At 40.4% G+C, this 21,490-nt stretch overlaps 2 protein-coding genes across 3 annotated transcripts; one reads left to right on the top strand and one right to left on the bottom strand.

The window, feature by feature from the left end:
* Nucleotides 1-123: 123 nt before the first annotated feature.
* On the top strand, nucleotides 124-14,235 carry lpcat4 (lysophosphatidylcholine acyltransferase 4). Of its 2 annotated transcripts, XM_028037938.1 has the most exons (14): nucleotides 124-212; nucleotides 1,749-1,755; nucleotides 2,615-2,978; nucleotides 4,922-5,034; nucleotides 6,420-6,480; nucleotides 6,689-6,747; nucleotides 8,333-8,367; nucleotides 10,343-10,397; nucleotides 10,624-10,706; nucleotides 11,675-11,800; nucleotides 11,901-12,057; nucleotides 12,877-12,969; nucleotides 13,378-13,513; nucleotides 13,623-14,235. In XM_028037938.1, exons 1-14 carry the CDS (start codon nucleotides 139-141, stop codon nucleotides 13,808-13,810), a joined length of 1,551 nt encoding a protein of 516 aa, XP_027893739.1. In that variant the 5' UTR covers nucleotides 124-138; the 3' UTR covers nucleotides 13,811-14,235. The 2 variants fall into 2 exon arrangements, with proteins under 2 accessions (XP_027893739.1, XP_027893738.1); XM_028037937.1 differs by lacking the exon at nucleotides 124-212 and having other exon boundaries at nucleotides 1,301-1,755.
* Nucleotides 14,026-21,286, bottom strand: LOC114157099 (uncharacterized). Its single transcript, XM_028037878.1, has 8 exons — nucleotides 21,194-21,286; nucleotides 20,688-20,735; nucleotides 19,311-20,072; nucleotides 19,166-19,236; nucleotides 18,608-18,753; nucleotides 18,345-18,425; nucleotides 17,012-17,086; nucleotides 14,026-15,675 (listed from the first exon to the last, which is right to left on the bottom strand). The coding sequence occupies exons 3-8, from the start codon at nucleotides 20,057-20,059 to the stop codon at nucleotides 14,263-14,265; spliced, it is 2,535 nt and encodes an 844-aa protein (XP_027893679.1). The 5' UTR covers nucleotides 20,060-20,072; nucleotides 20,688-20,735; nucleotides 21,194-21,286; the 3' UTR covers nucleotides 14,026-14,262.
* Nucleotides 21,287-21,490: the final 204 nt, after the last annotated feature.

Below are 21,490 nucleotides of genomic sequence, written 5' to 3'. Positions count from 1 at the left end.
ATCGGGAGAAAGTTGGGGGATTAGCCCAAAGCTATATGGGAGTATCTGATCAATGACCTGAAGAGTTTGCCAATGACCATTTCAATAATCTAGAGAAGGCATGGAAGACGGCGATTAGAACGTTTTGGAGGAAGAAGGATGAGTAATCCCAAGAACACCATCCCAACAGTGAAGCATCGGGTGGAAACTTCCTGCTTTGGGTGTGCTCTTCTGTAAAGGAACAGACTGACTCCATAGTACTGAGGAGAGGATGGATGGGCCCAGGTATTGTGAGATTTTGGCAAGCAACCTCCTCTGCATCTTCAATGCTCTGAGGAAGCACTGAAGATGGGTCATGGCCAGGTCTACCAGCGTAAACAAGGCCTGAAACGCATACAAACTAAGGAGAGCCCCATTTCAAGGTCCTGGAGTGGCCTAGCCAGTCTCCAGACCTAAACCCAATAGAAACTCAGAGGGAGGCAGGCTGAGAGTCTGTGACAGCCCCAAAACCTGAAAGATCAGGACAAGATCTGTGTGGAGGAGTGGACAAAAGCTCTGCTGCCTGGTCAGGAACTACAGGAAACCTCTTTTTCACAATTTCCTTTCAAGAAAGCTAAACTTTTGCTGTGGTCTGACAACTGATTGTGATTAATGTTATATCCTGTGTAAGCCAAATGGTTAAAAAGATCACGACTGCCCTTTTTAATGGTAAAATCACAATTTTATCCAATTTTCCCAAGTAAAACATAAAGAAAAATAGACCTTTAGTGTTTGAAATTTAATTAACACGTTGACTCTGAAAAAGCTTTCAAGCAAATGCTGTAATCACTTTTTATAATGGAAATAACTAACTCGACCTTTGGGCTAGAAACCAAAGGGCACTATTTAAATATTGTAGAAAGGATGTGAATTGCATCAGAGAACAAAAAACATGATTTTCGATACTGTTTTCGTAATTCCATGATCTTGGAACCACCTGAAAGTTGATTTAACATTCTGTCAAATGATACCAAGACAGAAGAACTCTTGGACCTTTCACATGGAAGATCAAATCCATGGGAAGCAGCAGCAGCGCACAGCACCCCCTTGTGGATGACACGATGCAACGCATGTTAACAGCAATCTAGGTAAATGAAACTTATTTTTTAACATACAACAACAATTTTTCGAAGCGTCGTTCAGTTTCGGGGACAGGTCTGACTCGCCCGAACAAAACCGTAGTGTGTGTGTGTGTGTGTGTGTGAGGGGGAGGGGGATGGGGGGACAGGTAAGTTCAGAAAGCAAGACGTAGATGGGAAGGGCAGAGAAAGATGGGAAGGGCAGAGAAAGATGGGAAGGGCAGAGAAAGATGGGAAGGGCAGAGAAAGAAGGACAGGTCGGGCCTCACACTAAGGGTAGAATATCGGACAGAAAGCAGTGGCGTTTGTTTTTAAGCTCAATGTGAATCTTTGGTCTCGCGGTCTGTCACGGTTTTCCTCCACGCGCGTGTCTGTCAATTTTAGCGTCAACTTTTTAAAACTCCAAGGAAGGCGCGAGACGGAAACTCGTGCTTGTTTCCAAACAGGGGATCCTCCCCGAAAGTTTTTTTTAAAAAAGGACGTTTAGGTCGAAGAACTTGTCTTCAACTTTTAAAAAAAATTTTTTTAAAGACGTTTTAGTTGAGCTTGTCGGCTGCGGGTCGTAGTCATGGAGAAAGGCGACTGTTGCACGGCAACACAGGAGTACCCACATCCTTTTATCTTCGAGGTGAAGCTGACCAGAGCGCAGAGGATCAGGGTGAGTTTGCTGATGTTATATTTAAATGAGAAAGTTTACAATTAGCGGGTAGCTGTTTATTTCTACTCGGTCACAAGAGGGAAGAGACGCTCAGCTGCCGCCTGAAAATGATAGGCTCTGTTGAAAAGTAAGTAGCAATAAAAATAGTTAATTTGCATTAAACAAGACTTGGGAGAAATATTTTTTTTTTTGCTAATAAAATATGAAATAGATTCATGAATAACATTACATTTCATATACAGAGCAATTGGGGAGGAAAAAAATACAGGTTTTGAAAAATTTCTAAAATACCTTTTGTTGCATTTGTAGACAAAGCGCCACATTTATGAGACAATGTGCAGCATTTTTGTAGGACTACGTTTCATGTCATTGTCTGAACAATAACATGCTATTTATGGGGTTTCTGTTACTTACTGAAACATTGTAAAAAGGCATTATGAATTATTTTAAGTAACACTTTTTAAAGATCTTGGTGTTCTGTAGCTTCTGGCCTGACTTGTGAATCCTACATCAGCATCTCACATAGAAACAAAGTGCCTCTTCTAGTTCTTACACCCAACAATAGCCAAGTCATAAAGCGCCTCATCATCGGCAGGTGTGACTGATGCCACAGAGTTGCATAACAGTGAGAGAAACATGGCTGGGGCAGGGCAGCATAGTGGGAAGAATGGTTAATGAAACGTGACATGTTGCACTCTACTGGACTATCTACATTTTTCATATATATTGGGTAGGGTGTGTGCAGAGGTTTTCAAAATCAGTCATAAAATCTAACTGAATTCCTGTTATCTTATCTGGTTTCACAACAATACATGTTTACTGTATGACTACTAGAATCTTCTTTTTCCCTTGCCGCTAGGGGCTCATCCTGGGCAGCGTCCTGGTCCCTGTACGCGTCACGCTGGCGGCCTTATTCTTCCTCATCATGTGGCCCATCGCCCGGCTAAGACTGGCCGGCCTTTCCGAAGAAGAGCGCGCCCGGCCGGTCGCGGGCTGGCGCCGCTGGCTGTTCCACCCCATCATCTTGCTCCTGAGCAGAGCCGTGTTCGTCTCCTTGGGCTTCCCGTGGGTCAAAGTAAAAGGTCGCAGGGCCGACCTGAAGGAGGCGCCGGTCCTGGTGGTGGCGCCCCACAGCGGCTTCCTGGACATGCTGGTTCTCTGTCCGACCCAGCTGGCAACTGTTGTGTCGCGGTATGAGAACACGAAGCTGCCCGTCATAGGAGGTAAAATGGCTGCACTTTTACGACTCCGGTACAATCATGAGGTTGGCAGCGTTGAAGCAGGGTTTGTCTTTTTTTCTGAAAGCCCAGTGAAGAAGAACTGGCTCATTATTTACAGCCAGAGTCATTCTGTCTTCTAGCAAATAATTATTTAATCTACTGTAAAATATATTTGTGTGACAGAAAATCTTTTTCTCACGCATTAACTGTGTAACAGCGGCGTCCACAATGACTCATTGGATAACACAGTATTTTGGGGGGTTGTAGTTAAGGGGTTTAATTACTTTGTCTCAATCTAATATGCTGAAATCACCTTCTTGTAAAAAAAAAAAAAGGTTTTCAAGCAATCTTTAAAATCCTGATCAGCATTTCTGAGGTTTGGATGTTAACCTGTAGCAGAGCTAATGGAGTCACTCAGGCTTTGAGAGAAAGATTTATAACACCCAGCTGGTGAGAGCTCACTGTGTTTATAAATGGAGTCATAAATTGGGTTTATAGATTCAGCTTAAAATGTCAAAGGCAAGCATTACTATTAGTGCATTTACTCCTATTAGCTACCTCATGGTCGTTGTTGAGATGAATTCCTGAAAATTGTAGTTTTAATGCTAATCTGGCTGTCTTTTTTTTTTAATGTTAAAGTATTTCTGTCGACTTAAGAATTTATCATTTAAGAATTGAAGTCACGGCTTTTTATGTGCTCGTCCCGCTGATGAAAGCGGCTCTTTGCTCCGTCTCGACAAAGAGCCGTTGCCGAGATACAGCAGGTTGAACCGTGTCGGAGTTGGCGCATTCGTCAGTTCATCATTTGTCAAAGCAGGTTTGAAACAGTCATCTAGCAAACAATATTCTCAAGCAGGCTATCTCGGTGTGATTAGGGGTCACAATTCATAAAGGTCTAGTTGTTTCAAAAGACGATCTGAACCAAAAGAAATGGGGTGAAATTCAAAGTTTTTTAGAAAAATGATGTGAGATTTTAACTGTTTTATACTTATTCATATCTCTAATTCATAAAAAAAAAGAAACTTGAGTAGCCTACAAACCACAAAACAGATGCATAATGCTTTTAAAGTGTTTTATTTTATGGTGTAGAATGGAAGTAAGACATGCTGAAATTGCAACACAAGTGAGCCTAATTGCACATAATCGGGGTAATTATGTATAAATTTGCAAAAGAGGTTAACTGGCCCAGAGCTGTTCAAAACCTAAACTGCTAAATGAGCGTGATTCCCTCCAAATCAAACCGTTGTTATTGTTTTTTTTAAATAATCATGTTTCAGACTTTTGATTTCCATGTGAACTGTTGGGGAACGCACATTTTCACAATAAAAAGTTCTCCGTTTTCAAACTGCTGCTCGGTGGCGCTTCGACATCGCGCATCATTACAGAGACGGAAAAAACGAACGCATACATGAAGGTACACGCTTTTAAATCAGTAGTTCAATCTGTTTTCCTGGGCAGTTTCGTTTAGCATGTTGAACATAACTGCACGAGTAAATGATGCAACCGGACAGGAATTGCAGTTTCACGATGACAAGATGAGAGCACTGTTTAGTTTGATGTGAGAATCTGGATGAAATGGCCGACTCACACAGGTCAGACCTGACTTTGACAGCCTCGGAGCGGCAGGACCGAGGGATTGATTCATGTTCATCGCCCGGTTCGCACTTGGAACGCACATAACTGAAAATCCTTCCACTGAACTCTCGCAAACCAGAGAACTATTTGGAGACGCACCGTAAAAAAGAAGCCAGAAATATGCAAGGAAGTTTAAAGGTAAACAAGTGGCTTCTTCTATCGACGTCTAATCTGCTGTGGCGTGCTCTTGCACTTCCTGCCTCATTTCCTTCGGGAATAGCTACGCGATAAAATCCGAAAGTTTTTTTTTTTCTTTGTTCTGATTTGATACAGTGTAAAATGATAATAATACTCTTGGATATGTGTTTCAGCTCTGCTGGAGTTCAACCAGTCTGTGCTCGTCAGCAGGAAAGACCCGGAGTCGAGGAAGGAGGCCGTGGTTAAGCTCAACGAGAGGCTGACCTCTAAAGGCTACTGGCCCCAGGTACGAGGTCAGGGGGTCGTCTGTAGGAGAGGCCATGTCCACTTCAGTGTCACGCTATCGGTGCAGCTCATGCACCTCTTGTGTTAGTTCTCGATTATTCTGATGATTAATTGATTAGTCGGATAAAAAATTGGCCCAATCTTCAGATTTTTCATCCAAGCCTTTTTATGTAAAATTAAAAATGCACTAAAAGATGCAAATAAACAAATAATTCAATTCCTTTTCTAAAATAAGGAAATACAATTTTTTGCAGCATTCTTCTAATGAGCGCTTGATAATATATAGCAAAGGAGGCTAGAAAATATTCTCAGTAATGTGAAAAGCTTAGTATTTTCTGTTTGACCTATCAGTACATTGTAGGGCTGATTTGTGGATTATTTCGATTAACTGATTAATAAATAACTTGATAGAAAAAGGTGATTAATGGGAAAGATTTTTTTATTATTATTTATTTATTTTAATTTGAGTTTTTTACAAAATTGGAAACGAGTGAAATTAAACTGCCACTTCAGTTCTGCGTAGAACAAACAATAATACTTTTTTTTTTTTTTTTACGTTTAATTGCAAAAATGTATATATTTTGTACAGTTTTGGCTTAACTACTGCTGCTGTGTTTTTTTTTTATCAGATGGCCTTTTATAAGTATGTATGCTCCAATTAATGATTAACCAATTACTAAATTAGTTGACGATATAAGTAATCGATTAATCACGATTAATCGTTTCAGTCCTAGTTATTTCTTCCTCTGTTAAAAAAACATTTTCAGTCAGAATTATGTAGTAACACTTTAGTCTTTTAAATGTCAAATTTATGTGCAAACTTGAGAACAGAATTAAAACCTGGTAAATTTATAGTTTTAAAATAAATGTGTTTCGTTTTTTTTGTCTTTCTGTTGAGTAGTCTTATTATGACCTCATCAAGAATGAAGGCTGGCTTTAGTGTCCACTTTGTATTTTTTTCATAAATGGAAATATTTATGAAAGCACAAAATATTTTTCAGTTTTTTTCTGTCACTTTCTTTTAAGTGACGGAAAAAACGTCTGCTAGCCTTGCTTAGCAACCGTTGTTGGCAACAGATTGAGGAGGCAAAGCATTAATGACGTCAAACAGTAGGAACTATATGATGCAAATTTATCATAGATTATGAAATGTACACTTTTTTTAAAAAACAAAGAAAAAAACGGTGATATGAAAAATCCGTGCTAGATTTATTTTGTGCAATCTGCTGGTTTAATAGAATTATTTTTGATGTTTGGCATCACTTCTTAACTACCGTTTACTTTTTTTGTGGCTCAAAATAGGTGGTGAATTATGTTAGATAGTTCTTGAAATGCTGTTGAGATGCTATCACTTGACTGAATTCATAAATGAAGCAACTTTTCTAGATGCTCATGTTTCCAGAGGGAACCACGACTAATGGCCGAGCGCTCATCAAGTTCAAGCCTGGTAGGTGTCTGCGGTGAGAACAGCGCCACAAACAGAAAACGCAATGTCATCCTGAGCAAGACCGTCCTGTCTGGTTCAGTAAAACCAGTCCGTTTGCACGAATCATGCAGGAACTGCTCAAGGATTGGAGAGGTTTCATTTTCTTGTTTTGCTTCTTGACGACTTAGTACTTTTCTAAGACATTTTTTCCTTTGTCTCCTGATGTCAGGTGCTTTTCTCGCTGGAGTCCCTGTGCAACCAGTTCTTCTGCGCTACCCAAACAAAGTGGTGAGTGCAATAAATGGGGAGAAGAGTTTACGTCCCCGTTGGATGTAAATATTCGAATCCCTAATTTTCATTGTTTAGTGCATGCAATTGCAGGTCTCCTAACACTTTTCAGCCTTTCCATTCACACCGGACCTGTTTAGTCCGCTTTAATCAAACTCTGGTTTATTTGCCGAGGAAGTCCGGTTCATTTGAGGAGGTGAGAATGCGTAATCAAATTCTGACGCAGACCAAAAAAAGCAAACTCCAGTCTGCCTAGAAACCTAGGTCTCGGTTTGGTTGACTTGGACTCTGGTGCGGTTCGAATGCATATGTGAACGCTGGACAACTCCAAGAGGAGGAAACATACGATAGTGCATGGCATTCTGGGTAAATGTAACTGAAACAAACACAAGAGTCTTTTTGAGAGAAATGTCTTGTGGTACTTCACCAAAACAAAACAAAAATCCCACAGCCGCTAAAATCTGACGCCACTCCATTTTTGTTAACATTTCACGAACAAGGAAATTCCGCTCATGACTTTTGTAAGAGCCATATGAATAAAATAAGTAATTATTGATGTGACAGGAGCATGCGGCTTTGACACTTGGGTGGTGGGTGTGTCGATGTGGGCGTGACGGTCACCAAGTATGAATGGGAAGGTTACTGTGCGCTGACTTTGTGTATGAGGAAGCGGGTGCTCGGGCTGGTCACAGTTTCTGTTGACTGTGTTGTGGTGCCGTTTATTGTTGGCACCATTGCATTGTTTGGCCTGGTCAGTCTGTGTCGCAGTCCTTGTAAAGTCTGAACTATGATAATCAAACTGGAATAAACCGGCCCTCATATACCATTAGTTTGCCGCACGTTTACCTTCTTCCGAGGTTTTTGTGTTGTTTCCTAAAGGAGCTCTTGGCACAGCACCACCACCACCACAGGTGAGGGGAGAGAGAGAGGATTTCAAAGTGTTTTTCAAAGTGTTGGGATCGTTTGACCCACTGAAGTGTGAAAGCTAACTGGATCAGCTGAAAATGTGACAAATGTTGCAAGTTTTAATCCCTAATCCAGGTGTGAAAGCTCCACAGGAAGTGGTTCAACCACAGGAATGCAAATGTTTGTTTTCCAAAAAATGCTGAGTGTTGTTGACGTACCAAGATGTCGTGCAAATGACCCACTGGTGAACCATGAGTCGGATCAGTCGCTGGCTTCTGGTGGCTCTAACCATGATTTTAGAGAGCTGTAGAAAGGGAACAGCAGCCAGCGAAGTTGATTGCATTTAACAACAGTGTGTGCCTCCGCTCTATTTTTACTGTTCTTGTTGTTTTTGGTATTGCATCATATGTACACATGTGTGAACTTGCATTCGCAGATGTGCACAATAAAAGCTGTGTGCTGTTTGCCAGCTCGTCTCTTCCAGCTGGCATTTTTGACTGTTTGGAGTCATGTTTCTAAAGATGACTGCAAACACTGTTTAGTTCAGTGTTTGCATACTGCAAATATCACTGTGTGTAACATGGGGAAATGGGAGGCATATAAAACCCCCCGGTCTGAGATAAAACCATTTTTGTCCAGCTTACACTGTTTGATCTGTGTTTTTATGGCTCTTCCTCAGGACACCGTTCGATGGACATATAAAGGGGCGTCATGGTGAGTTCCTTAAGCTAGCTTATTTTTGTGTCTTCTCAGGCTTGTGTTGCATTGCAGTGAATTAAGCTTGTATGGGATTTGATTAAAAGGAGGTAGAAATGTAAGTGTGTTGGTATAAAAGTGCACTAGATTGGTCTAATTAGCCACAAACATTCATAATGTCAGATCATTTAATCAGCTAAATCGGAGGTTATGCTTTGTATCGCTTTAGTTAAGTAAGTCTATAGTTGGTAATACTGTTTTGATCAATTGTATTGTAGATTATTCTATTCCCATCTATCAAAGAACGTAAAATACAGCGTAAAGCCACAATCTGATGTTATTCACACCCGGACCACCTGATGGCAACAAAGTTCATCAATATGAACATTAATAGATGTATTTGTATGACATTTGTCAACGGGGATAAAGATTGAAAACAGTTCCAGGTGATTTCACATTGGTCAAAAGGTGGTCCATAGCTAATAGCCTAGTTTAGCGTAACATCGTATTTTAGTATGAATCCATATTAGCTGGACCTGAAAGCTAACAGCTAATTTTGTGGGGGATCGAGACCAAAGTGGTCTGCCATATGTAGTCTCAAAGGGTCTCATCAGTTTCCTCAAATGCTACTTGCTAAACCTTTAAACACCAATCAAATTTAAATAGAATTTTGTCTGCAGTAAAACAGGTGACAACTTACAGGAAATACAGGCTGGAGGTGGTGAAACCATGTGAAAACTGGCCTAAAAGTGTTGCCTGTCGAAAATGTGATGGAGACCAGGGGTTCCATCCCTAATAAATAATTATTGATATTGTATTTATTTACAGAACAAATGCTTTTTGGTTCAGTTCTTTGTTTCAGTTACATTGCGACATTTAGTTAAACATTCTTTCAGGCAGAGGGACCATACAATAAAATCCTAAAGTAAAAATGGTACCAATATTTATTGGTACCATTTATTGTTTTGTGTTAGGTTTGTGTATGAAATACTTTCTTGTTTTGTTTTGTCACCCCTTTACCTGGTATGAGTGTTGGAATTGCCCAAAGTATAAATTTTAATAGAATAAATTTCGTCTCACTGTGAAATGGGTGTCGGTTCAAATGTGACCTGCAGCTTCAAATAAATCCATCTCGACTGCATTCTGTTGCTTTGCCTCTTTCCTGAACGCAGGCTTGCTATAAACGTTTTAAATATTATAGTATCAGTTTGCATTTGACACGGATAATTTGTGACTCACAGCGTCCAATTCAGCTTCTATGTAAGTTTGCATCCACTGTATAAAGGCCATAAAGTAGCATTTGCATAAAATGCGAGGACATTATTAAGACTGTATTGGACTTTGAAACTGCAGCTCGCTGCTGTTACCTTGGCTGCTCCCAGACTAGCTATTTGCTTCAGCCTTTTGGACCAACTCAGCTCTGACTTTTTGGAGAACCTCAGTTGAAACCAACAATAACAAAGAAAAGTTCTGCTAATACCTGAAGGTCGTTGTTCTATTAAAATGCTCCTTTAGAAACTGATCAGACTGAGAGGCAGAAATGAGGAAAAATTGTTTTGGTTGCTTTATGTACAAGTCTGGAAGAAACTGAGGAAAACAATATTTTGACATCTTGTTGGAAATTTTTACATTTTCCTAGATGTGACAGGTACATTTAAAGAAGTTGCATTAGGCTTCATGTTTTCAATACTACAGATTACGTTTTGATGAATTAAGCACATTCAATCTGGCAGTTCTTATTTTAATTATTTTCTTAATCTTCCATAGCTTGTTTAAAATAATTCCTTGCTTTGCAACAACACTGATTTTTATCTTTGATAATTCAGTCTCACTGGTTCAACCCCAAGTATTTAAGCAGGTTTATAACCGGAGAAAGAAGCTGGTGTCTGATTTAGACTGGCTCTCAAGTTTTCTTCTTGAGTTTCCTGTCATAATTAGCACACTATGCATTCTCACAACTGTGTCGTTTCATCGTTTTGTCTTTATTTTTTAGGACCGAGGCACTGTGGCACACTGCTTCACAGTTTTATACAAACATGACTGTTGAGGTAAGAACCATATGACCCCCCTCCCCACCCTGTTTCCTCACAATAAAGTCATAAATATGTGTACTCAGGGTGTGTTCTCTGTCGGCTGCTCTAAGAGGTGCAGCAGATATGAAGCTGTATTTACCCATATCGGCCACTTTTCTTTTCGTTTTCTTTTAACCTCTCAAGAAAAGGTTTTTAAAAAAACTGAAACTGCGAGTAAATGATTTCTTTTGTTGTCCTGCAGTACCTGCCTGTTTACAACCCGTCTGAGGAGGAGAAGAAGGACCCCAGCCTGTACGCTGACAATGTTCAGAGACTCATGGCCAAGTAAGGAGATGACCACGCCTGCCGCAATAAGCAACTAATCAATGAATCGCATGATAAATTAAAATGAGTTTGATCATTTCAAAATATCTTTTGAAGGCCAATTTTGTTTACAGAGAAGTCTTAATCCATTGTATTTCTGGTTTTGATTGTAAGTAGTTTTTATTTATTGTTTTTGGTTGTCGTGTTTTATTTTAGATTTAATTTCACCCATATATGAAAATTTGGGCCGATATTGATATCCAAATATTGGCCAATAACCAATATTTACCTATATTGTATAAATGCTTAAACTGTTTTGACACCTTTAGGGAAAAAAAAAACCCAACGAGAAACGAACGGCATCAAGCTGGAAATAAATATTGGTTGTTCATATTGACTCAGTCGATACCGATATGTTAGAAAATGACCAAAATCTGCCGATACTGACGCTGGTGCCGATATATTGTGAATCTCTAATTTGGGGTAATTAAAATATCTTCCAGTTCCAGTGTTAAAAGTTCTTCACAAAATTAAAGTTTCTCTGTCTTTGCGAAGGTGAACTAGTATTATTATGCCGTTATCAATATATGACTTGAAAATGGTATCAAAACCACGATATTATCGCTTATCGCAATTATTCCTGGGACAATTTACCATCCTGCAAAATTTGTTATCGAGACAGACAGGACTAGACACAGAAAACACATGAAGTGATTTTGATTTTTGGACCATTTAGCCAGAGTCTAGGCACAATCGACCATATTAATAACACAGCAGCGACGTTTTCGAACAGGAAAAACTGTTTTTTTCCTGTTTCATTATATCACTTGACTTTGAGAAACGCTTGCAGATTTCCGCCACCAGATGTAGCAGCTGAACCGTATTTAAGCTTTAAATTGTTTTTGATTAGCAGTAAAGATACACTTTAGTTTCTGACTAAAACGTCCACGACCTGATCCGTTTCCTAACGGCCCTTCACTGCTCCACAGGGCTTTAGGAGTCCCAGCCACGGACCATGTGATGGAGGGCAGGGTCCCTGTGAGCAAACTAGGTGGCCTATCTCTACCGCTGGAATCGCCTGGCAGGGTAACATTGTCTCTTCTGCGTAAAAATGGGTAAGATCTCTTCTCTTGATTTTTAAATCTCTAAACCAAAGCTGTTTATTGTTATTTAAACTAACCATTGTCTTCCTTTTCGCATCTTTCTGTCTCTCAGACTGGAAGCTCGTGAAATCAAAGCAGCTCTGGCCAAAATGATTGACAGGTGTCGGTCTGGAGCTCTGGGGTCAAAGGCCAGTGCAGACGAGCTCACCTCTATTTTCTCCCTGAAGGATAAACAAACGGCTGTCTCCATCTGTGGCTTGTACTCAAAGGTGAAGTCAGTTCTTCGGGTCTGAATGAAACAAAAAAAAAATGTTTTCTTTTGTTTCACATTCTCTGTGTTTTAAATATTGTGATGTTGGATGTTACAGGCCACCTTCTACATCATAAGTAGGGCTTCAGTTAACAATTATTAAGATTAATCAATTATTCTGATGATTAATTGATTAATCTGATCAAAAGAATTGGCACATTCTACAGATTTGTCATTTAACGTTTTATACGCTGTTAGAAATACTTTAAATATGTAAATAACCAAATCACTTCCTTTTTAAATGAGAACATTTTATTGCCTTAAATGCAATAATGTAGCATTACTTTTGTGAATTTGAGTTTTGGGTGAAACACATAGACAAGAGTGTTTCTATCTTGAATGCAAAATGTATCTTTTTTTGTACAGCTTTGACTTAATCACTGCTCTGAATGTTGTTTTTTAAGAAATGGCCTTTTGTGCGTGTGTGTGTGTCTGTAACAATTTATTGATTATTAAATTAGTTGACGATTATTTCAATAATCGATTCGTCATGATTAATCCGATTAATCGTTTCAACCCTACCCAGAAGCTTCAAAAAATTTTGAAACTTGTCTTAATGAAGCTTTTAGCCTTTCCTTTAAACAACCATACAAAACAATCATGGCCCCTAAAAGTGTGGTAAAGTAAGGAATTTGCTCTGTTTTCAGAGTATTTTATGCAGTAATCTGTGAATATGATTTTAATTTCAGCATAAAAAAAAAAGGAAATCTTTAAAAATAAAGTTTCAGATGAAATATTTGGTCACATGTGTAACCTCTTTCTTTGTGTTCATCATCAGGATGAAACGGTGGACCTCAGACAACTTTACTTCAGCGTCTCGGCCCTTAGCGACTTCACAAACTTCAAGGCCCTGCTTCACTCTGCTTTTACAGTAAGTGTCTTGCTTGTTTCACAGAAGTTATGGGTCTTAAATTTGAGCGCGACACATTTTTAGAAATGTACGTTTTAATCTGGATGTCCCGAATCCTTAAAAAGTCTGAAATTCACAGACCTAAAATTAAGGCCTTAAAATGTCTGTAACACACAGTGTATACTGTGGGGAAAAAAATAAACAAATACATAAAAACTGAGCTTGGCACTATGGCAGTTACGGCTGTAGAGAACCATGTGCAGTGTGAAAAGCACAAAACTGCAGCCAAGAGCCACAACCAGAAGTAATCTCAGGAAGTTCTCAGTTATTCTTGTTGTTTAAGTCTTGATTGGAGTTAAACATTACTGAAGGTGTAATTAAAAAAGTCTTAAATTTGACTGCAGACTCCTTTGTTCTCCTACCTTCCAGCTGTTTGACCAGGAGTCAAAAGGCAGCCTAAGTGCAGAGGAGCTCTCAGACCTCATGGGGGCGCTGCTTGGCATTCCACAGCACAACACTAGTCCTCTGTATGCAGAGGCCTCCGGTCAGGGGATGCTAACCGAAGGTGCGCATTCACAACGTTTTTTTGTTTGTTTGTTTGTTTGTTTGTTTTTTGTCGATCACACACGACGCTTTATTTCGGACTAAAACCAAAGTGTCTAAATGTTTGACAGAAAGCCTGCTGCGAGTGCTGACGACCCATCCGACCTATCAGAAAGTGGTGAACGACTACCTGCAGGGCGAGGAGGCGGGGCCACAGCCGCTGCCCGCTGCTGCGGCAGCCAACGGGAAGGCCGTGAACAATAACGGCGTGACGCACGGCGCCAACGGGTTTCTACAACACAACAAGAAGTTTGAATGAGCGTTTAGTGACTGGTGGTTCTCATCTCACGGTTTTCACCCTCCGATCACGTCAGAACCAAGCAAACCCAAAGAGTTCTATTTTTATATGTTTTATGATATTTTTAAGTCGAGCATCAATTGCACAAATGTGGAAACGCCCAAAGAGAAGGCGGAGCTTTCCTCCGCAGTGGCTCTGTATGTTTACTGGTGTTTGTTTCTTTTTTTATATATATATATATCTTTCAATAAATACTTGTGTCATTGGAGGTTCATTTTACCGCTGAAAGCCAAAAATAATTTATATTAAAAAAAAAGGTGATTTCTGTGAGGGACAGTGGTGTGTGCGCCAAAATAACTCGACACTGTAAATGTATTGCAAGTGATTCTTAAAGCTTGTTTTTTTTTGTAAGTGCTTGTTTATTTCAGGAATAAAGTGATGTTTTTAAGTATGCTTTTTGGGGGGGTTATTTGTCACTCTATATGAAGCCAGGTTGCTCTTAAAGTCCCTCTTTCCCTTCTTATTCTGATTTTGGGCCCTCTCTGCTCAGAGTCCCGACACTTTTTCACCAGACTGGAACAGAGTATTTCCGGAGTCTCGTCGGAGCCCCCTTTCCTCTTTTTCGGGGTATTGCTTCTCTGCTGCTGCTTCTTCGCTGTTCTCGTGAGCTCTTCTTCCTCCTCCTCATGTGCTTCTTCTTTGATCGCTTCAGGCTTGATTTTTAACCCATTTCCTCTCCTTTGTGAAAGTTTTTGCTTTTTTGTTTTGTCCCCCAGGAATGCACCGCATTGCTGCTTCTGCACTTCACTTAATGCTGGACACAGAAAACCGTCTGACTCCGGACGTCCTTCCACTGTTTTCAAAGAAGGGAGCGTCTTCATCCGTTTGGAGGGACATTTTGGCTTACATTTGGCCTTTCGACTGCACTTGCCTGCCGTTGTGTTGCTTTTGGACTTCGTGGACAGATTGGGTGGAAAGCAGGCTTCGTAAACCTCTGCCTTTGTTTTTCTGGATGCTTTAGCGGGTTGAGTTGTTTTGTGCTTTGTCTCTCTTGCTCTCGCTCCTTTCATCAGGCTCCAATGCTGCAGAGGTTTGCCTGAATCTTCCCCCGCTGCTTTCTTTGACGAGGAGCGTTTGGTTGCCTTTGGCGCCGGCTTCAATCTGTCTGCTTTTTTGCTTTGAGGTTTTCGTCTCGCAACCTTGGAAGTTTCCCCCCTCTCATCCTCTCTTAGTTCTTCTTCTATGCTAGATAACCATTCGGTACTGATTTCCATCCTTCTGAAGAAATCCAGAGGTTTTCCTTGTGGCACTCTAGACTCCTGCCACTTGTCCATGAACTTTCGGTATTCCTGATTTTTATCGGCTGGTTTCCTCTCTCCAGCTCTGAAAGGGTAACCGTCTCCGTCCAGTTCGTTAGTGTGGTCCCTCGCCCTCTGACCCCATCCGATGTCCGCGCGGAAATTCGATTTGCTGTCATTAAGGGCGCCATTTTTTCTTGCCGCTTCTCGACTTTGCGTCTCCGTTTTTAGAACACGTTTCTTCGAGTCTCTTTCACCACGTCTCTTCCTGCGGTCGTCGTTGACGTCCCTCGAATTCTTACAGGTCAGATCTTCAAATTGTCTATCCAGAGGAAATGACGTGTTCGGGTACGTTAGTTTTTCTTCTAAGGGTGACCGCTGGAATGCGGCGAAGCCACGCAGGTTCTTCTTCGGTTCCTCCTCAGCTAGCAAATCTGGCTTGTTTTGGTATGATTTTCTCTCGTATTCTGTGACTGGGGCGTCTGACAGCAGGTACTGGATTATTCTTTCAATTTCAGATTGCGGCGGAGGCGTCTTCTCTGCATTTTTCTTATTTACAGGTTCATCTAAGCTCTCCTCCATAAGCGACTGTTGGTCAAACAGGAACATAAGAAAGAGACTCGTCAATTACAGCATCATAAAGTAACAGTTTAATCAAACGAAGTCCTACCCGTCTGTCCTTTGAAGGTACATATGATTTGCCCCAGCTTTGTATAGTACATGTACATTAGGATCAGTAGTGTGAAGACAGAAACTTCCTTTTGCTGTGACACAACTGCATTTTTTGGGGGGGAAAAATAATAAAACCCAATACTCAAGTCTTTCAGTGACTTCAAGTGGTCAAATAGTTACTAGCTATTTTTTTTTTTTTACATTTGATCAGATAATAGTCTTACTGCTTTGCTTTGGCAGCTATTTAAATTTTTCTTCTGAGATTAGTGTTATTTTTGGGTCACTAAACCTCAAAATGCAGTAGGTATTACTTGAGTAAATTTTATAGCAGGTTCTCTGAGTAGATAGGCTCTTGCTGTAGACTTTTTCAAAATGTCCTCAGAAATATAAAAGCCATGGCAACTTGGTTTGGCTCAAGATCAGAAACGTATACAATATTACATAGGGTGGAAGGCGATGTACACTACTGCAGTTCAAGACATGAAGTTTGTTAAGCTATTTGGGTTAAAGCCAAGTTATAACTTAATTCCTGACAAAGTTAATGCTAACGCTAAAATAACTCATATCTCTGGAAAAAAGTTGTGAGATCAAATCAAAAATAAATTCAAAAAAACCTAATGCTTTCCAGTACTGAACATCTGGGCAAGTTATTTAATTGGGAATTGTTAGTTTCAGTCTTTAAACAGAAACAAATGATTAATTTTTTTTATGGACATAATTGGGCAGCTGCTTTCTGCATCTCAACATCTCTCATTAAATCAGACAAAACCTTTCCAGTTTTAGGTCAGTAAGGATTACTAAAATTATTTACATTTGCTAAACTCCATAATAACTGGAGAATTAGCTTGAACTGTCTTCAAAGTGTCCCTGGAGCTTAGACGTAGAATTGCATTCTGAAGTCTTTGACTTGGGTCAGATGTTTTTAGTACTCGGAATAAACAGCAGGAACTTTGACCCGTTCTTCCAGACAAGAACGGATGAAACTGAGTCGAATTTAAAGGTTGATTTGCTTACAAACATATTTCCAGCTCTGCCCACACGTTTCCTATCGTACTAATGTCAGGGCTTTGTGAAAGTCACTCCTAAGCCCCGGATTTATTGTCCTTGAGCCACTTTGCTGCAAATATGAAGTTAGAAGACTCTTGTGCCCAAGCACAGACAGAGGAAAATGTTATTTTCAAACTTTCCTTACTGCTTATTCTTTTTTGTAGCAATAAATCAACAGCTTTAATGTCTGCCTATCATCTCTTACCTGCAGGTCTTCCAGAGTGAAGTCAAAGGTGTTCAGGTCTGAAGTAAAGAGGCAGTTCATGTCATCCATGTCCAACTGATGGTAAAAAAAAAAAAAGGCCGACATGTCAGTTTTCAATAGAACAAGTAAAATGTCTTTGTTGTAAATGTGATTGCACAGTTACCGACCTTAAATATGCAACGACTTGAACTTCTGTTAAATGTCTTCAGTTATTTTGATAACTTTTAGTCAGTCATTCCATTTGGCGAACATTTCTTAGACTTAGACTTAGACTTAGACTGACTTAGACTGACTTTATTGTCATTTTGCATGCACAGGGTGTATACAGAACGAAATTTCGTTGCATACGGCTCAGGACAATGTTTTGAGCTTTCAATGTTGTGAGGTTACTCCAGAATAAAATAAAATACAGTATAAAATATGAATATAAATATAAATATAAAATATAAAGTGCAGGAATGACAGTAAAATATAAGTTATTTAGCTCTGTACATGTGCAAGGTATAAAGTGGAGACCAGATTTTGAGTGCAGTCCAGTTAAGAGTTCTCTTGTTTTTGTTTTTTTGTGTGTGTCAAAATGAATTTCAGATCATTGAACAAATTCGTATATTAGACAAAAATAATCACACAAAATCTACAAAACACAAAACTTAAACAGATGTTTTCTTTTACTACCCCGCCTCTCGCCTGGAACGTTAGCTGGAGATAGGCACCAGCACCACTCCCGATCCAATCAAGGACAAGAGTGTAAGAGGGAGGGAGGGAGAAAGGGAGGATGGATGGATGGATGGATGGATGGATGGATGGATGGATGGATGGATGGATGGATGGATGGATGGATGGATGGATGGATTGATTTCTTTTACTAAGCAGAAAAAAGTTCTCCAACTTTTTTCACATTCCCTACGTGGAGAAAGTAGCTCTCCTTTTCTTAAACTGTGATTAACAACTTTTTTAAAAAAGTAAAGAAAGTGCCGTAATAGAACATGCTTGCCCGCATAAAGTAGGCTCAAAATTCTCCAAAATTAACACATTATGCTGCCTGATTTAAAGAAATTCAAGTTACCAGAACCTATGAACATGGAGCACCTTCAGTTTTAATCTTCTTAAGAGGCTATCATGACTTCAGCCTCTATAAGGGCTGACCGTGCACACAAGCTCTGCAATTTACCACAAAACAATAAGCAAACAAACAAAAAAAGCCCTTATTGAATCAGTACACTGGTCACTTTGACTTTAAAAAAAAAAAAAAAAATTCAATAAATGCATCAAAGAAATTTTTGATACCAAAAATTCTGGTTCATGTGTTATAATAATAGCTTATATTTCTGACCGAGTTTGTGTCATTGCCCAAATCGTCCTGATGATCCATGAAGGAGCTGGTTTCTGTCGCTGGAGTCTCATTTTCTTCTCTCTGCGTGGAAATATTGACTTAGTTTTAAAGCGCCAACGAAAACGGTCATTTCAACCTGCGGATTTATATATATATATATATATATATATATATATATATATATATATATATATATATTTTTTTTTTTAGCATTTCTGAGTTGAGTGTTTTTCTACGTGTGGTTTGCTTTAAAACTCAGGAACCTTGAGACAGATGGCATTGGGGACGTCCTCGCTGTCATCCCAGGTCCATACCATTTGCATCCGATCCTGAAAAGCGGCCAGAGGTGTTGGGGAAACTCGGCTGCCTCGTTCCTTGGTCTTGTCGGGTGGGAAAACTTTGTGTTCTTCTGTGAGGAAGAGAGAACAGCGAGAACCGAGGGGCGGTTCTGGCGTGAATGGTCTTCTGGTTCGGGTTCTGCTCTGCGTCCCCAGAACCAGAACCAAAACACGGAGAAGCAGCATTCTGTTTTTCCGCCCCTCCAATCTGGAACAAACTTCTAGAAAACTACAAAAAAACTGCTGAAACACTGAGCTCCTTTAAAAACCAGCCGTGTTTGATTTGTAACCTCTGGAACTTTGATCAACATATCCGATGTGTATTAATAATTTTGATGATGGCACTTGACAAAATGTAATGTTTATCGCTTGTTTTATAAGTGGCTGATGTTTTTATGGTTTAAAGCACTTTGTTGAACGGTACAAATAAACTCACTCGACTTTATACCTCTGCCTCTTCCAGAACAACTCCTGATCACTTACCTTTTTCCTTCCTCCTGTCCTCCAACATCTGAGTACCGTTCAGCACCATGTTGTCTTTTCTGCTATAAACCCTGCGGGCCAGATTTAGCACACTAAGGAACCGACCATAAACCCTGTGTGATTAGCATTGTGTTATCATCCTTACAGAACTGGTCTGCAGGTCTGGTAGAACGCCTCCAATGGGAGGCTCATGCACCAGCCGGGATAACCTTCAGGTGCGACGAACATTTGGGGAGGAGGCAAACACGCGCCGTGACAGAACTCCGGCATGTTGATCACCATGCAGGGCCCCAAACTGAAGCTAAACGGAGGCGGGGGAGGCAGGTAACCCATGTTCACCATGCAGGAGTTTCCGGGAGCCCTGGGTTCCAAGTGTATCGGCGGCAAACCGCCAAAAACCATGGTACCGGGAGATGCGAAACCGTGACAGTTCCAAGGTTTGGGACAAACGGCAGGAGGAAAATCTCTGATTGGTGGGTTCCACATGGGGCCCTGGAAGGGGCTCATGAGGCCGGGGAAGTGACTGTACGCCACTGGTTGGTTGCTTTGAACGTAATCGATGGTCCCCCTTAGCATCTCTGCAGCTGGCGGTGAGGGTGGTATTGCAGCAGTATCAACGTTCAGCTTGTGGACCTCGTAAGAACAGAACAGCTGCTCCTTGAAGATCGTATGGCCCGTTTGGGGAGCTGGCTCAAACCGAGTGGGGATGTTTTCCACCTTGTGGAGAAGATCTGTGCCTGCAGCGACCAGAGGGGAGTTCTGAGGAGAGGTTGGGGCTGGAGTCAGGGTCAGAGTTGGGGTCGGGGTCAGGGCTGGGGCCAATGCTCTGGACAGGGAGCGTTGACTTTCCTCTTCCAGGATGGAATACTGTGGGACGGTCGGCACTGGCTCCATTGCTTAGCTGTGTCTGAAATGGGGACACTAAAGTTCAACTTTTGGTGCAAAAATAAGAATTTTAAGGGGCAGTAATATGTGAGCCATTTCATAGCGCAATGAAGTAACTATGTTACCTTCAGTTGTTATAAAAATGCTGCGTTTATTAAATATGGCTTTTATGTAAAGCCTTGAATTTGGGCCTCTGTCTCTTTAAGAAGCTCCTGCTCTTACTGGAACAGCTCCTTCAGGAAGTCATCACAACAAGGCTCCTACATTAACTCTTTAACTATGTTTTTACCAGCTGGTGGAACACCTGGTGCAGTTGCACCGGATGTTTGCTAGTTGCTGCTGGCTAGTCTGAAGGAGCAGAGGAGCAGGTAGGGGTGCTCGGCTTGAAAACTGCAGCTTTGAGGACGAGCTTGATCTTAAATGCGCCGCTAGGTCTCAACTAGGCATTTAGCACAGTTAAACGGTTGCCACGGGAGATTAACAGATTTCTCAAAAGTGTGAAAGAATCAGAGCAACCCTGCAGGCATGTTTTTTCATGAGGGAATGATAACATGGATGTAAACATTTGTTTTTTAAAAGTCAGTTTCCCATAATACTGCCCCTTTAATAAAACAACTCTGTGAGGCTGTTTCATTACCTTCCAGTGCGTTGTGGGGACTTTTGGGCTCTTCTCTGGCAACATACACTGACATTTGAAGGCAGGAAAACAAAGATTGTGAGTTTAGAAGAAAATACACCTGAAAAGTTTTCAGTCTTGGCACACGTGGATGTAAAAATATACACTATCCAGGTAAAGATAAGGTGGTTGTGTTCTGGATGTACTGTAAGGACAATCTGCTTATTCCTCAATGCACATGTTGCATGCTGACAGGCAGATTTATCAGAATCAAAAGTTTCTTTGACAAGAATTAGTTTAAAGGTGTGCAAATTGATGCTGCTGGGTAATGGAACCTTTTTCATTTCTTCTGAGCAAGTTACTTTCTTTTTAGGTAGATGGCCATTTAAAAATGAAGCTTGTACACATTTTAAATCCTCTGCAATTTCACTTCTGCATATGTTCAAATTAATACTTCCCTTCTATGCAGAATGCCAGCAGGCAAATCACGCCAACTGTAGTTGACGAATCAGTTTTCATGGGCTTACCTTTTTTTGGGGGGAGGGGATTCCTTGTCTTCAGCTAAAGCTGGATTCAAAACTGGACTCATTATTCATTCATGTAAATTCAAATATAAACAGTTGAGGCTTGTTGTCACTCAGAAGCATTCCGTTGACTGTTTCTCATGAATTAAAGTGGAAGAATATTTATATTTGAAAAGAGAACCATATATACATATTTTTTCTCTTTTTCCCTCCTTTTTTTTATTTCTTATGTGTTTAATTATTTAGTTGCGACAAGGGTAATTTAATCTTGCCACTAATTCAATTTATTTTAATAATTAA

This window comes from Xiphophorus couchianus, chromosome 14, assembly GCF_001444195.1.
Source record: "Xiphophorus couchianus chromosome 14, X_couchianus-1.0, whole genome shotgun sequence".
Lineage (NCBI taxonomy): Eukaryota > Metazoa > Chordata > Actinopteri > Cyprinodontiformes > Poeciliidae > Xiphophorus > Xiphophorus couchianus.
This window is presented reverse-complemented; position numbering and strand designations above follow the sequence as displayed.

What these genes read in the sequence shown, in the direction of transcription:
- LOC114157099 (XM_028037878.1), bottom strand. Translation starts at nt 20,059, where the DNA reads ATGGAGCCAGTGCCGACCGTCCCACAGTATTCCATCCTGGAAGAGGAA. An exon ending in CAGACCTGCAGACCAGTTCT is followed by an intron (nt 19,237 to 19,310) that starts GTAAGGATGATA and finishes TCTGGCCCGCAG; the next exon opens with GGTTTATAGCAGAAAAGACA. An exon ending in CCAATGCCATCTGTCTCAAG is followed by an intron (nt 18,426 to 18,607) that starts GTTCCTGAGTTT and finishes ATTTCCACGCAG; the next exon opens with AGAGAAGAAAATGAGACTCC.
- lpcat4 (XM_028037937.1), top strand. Translation starts at nt 1,666, where the DNA reads ATGGAGAAAGGCGACTGTTGCACGGCAACACAGGAGTACCCACATCCT. An exon ending in ACATATAAAGGGGCGTCATG is followed by an intron (nt 8,368 to 10,342) that starts GTGAGTTCCTTA and finishes TTTATTTTTTAG; the next exon opens with GACCGAGGCACTGTGGCACA. An exon ending in GTTCAGAGACTCATGGCCAA is followed by an intron (nt 10,707 to 11,674) that starts GTAAGGAGATGA and finishes ACTGCTCCACAG; the next exon opens with GGCTTTAGGAGTCCCAGCCA.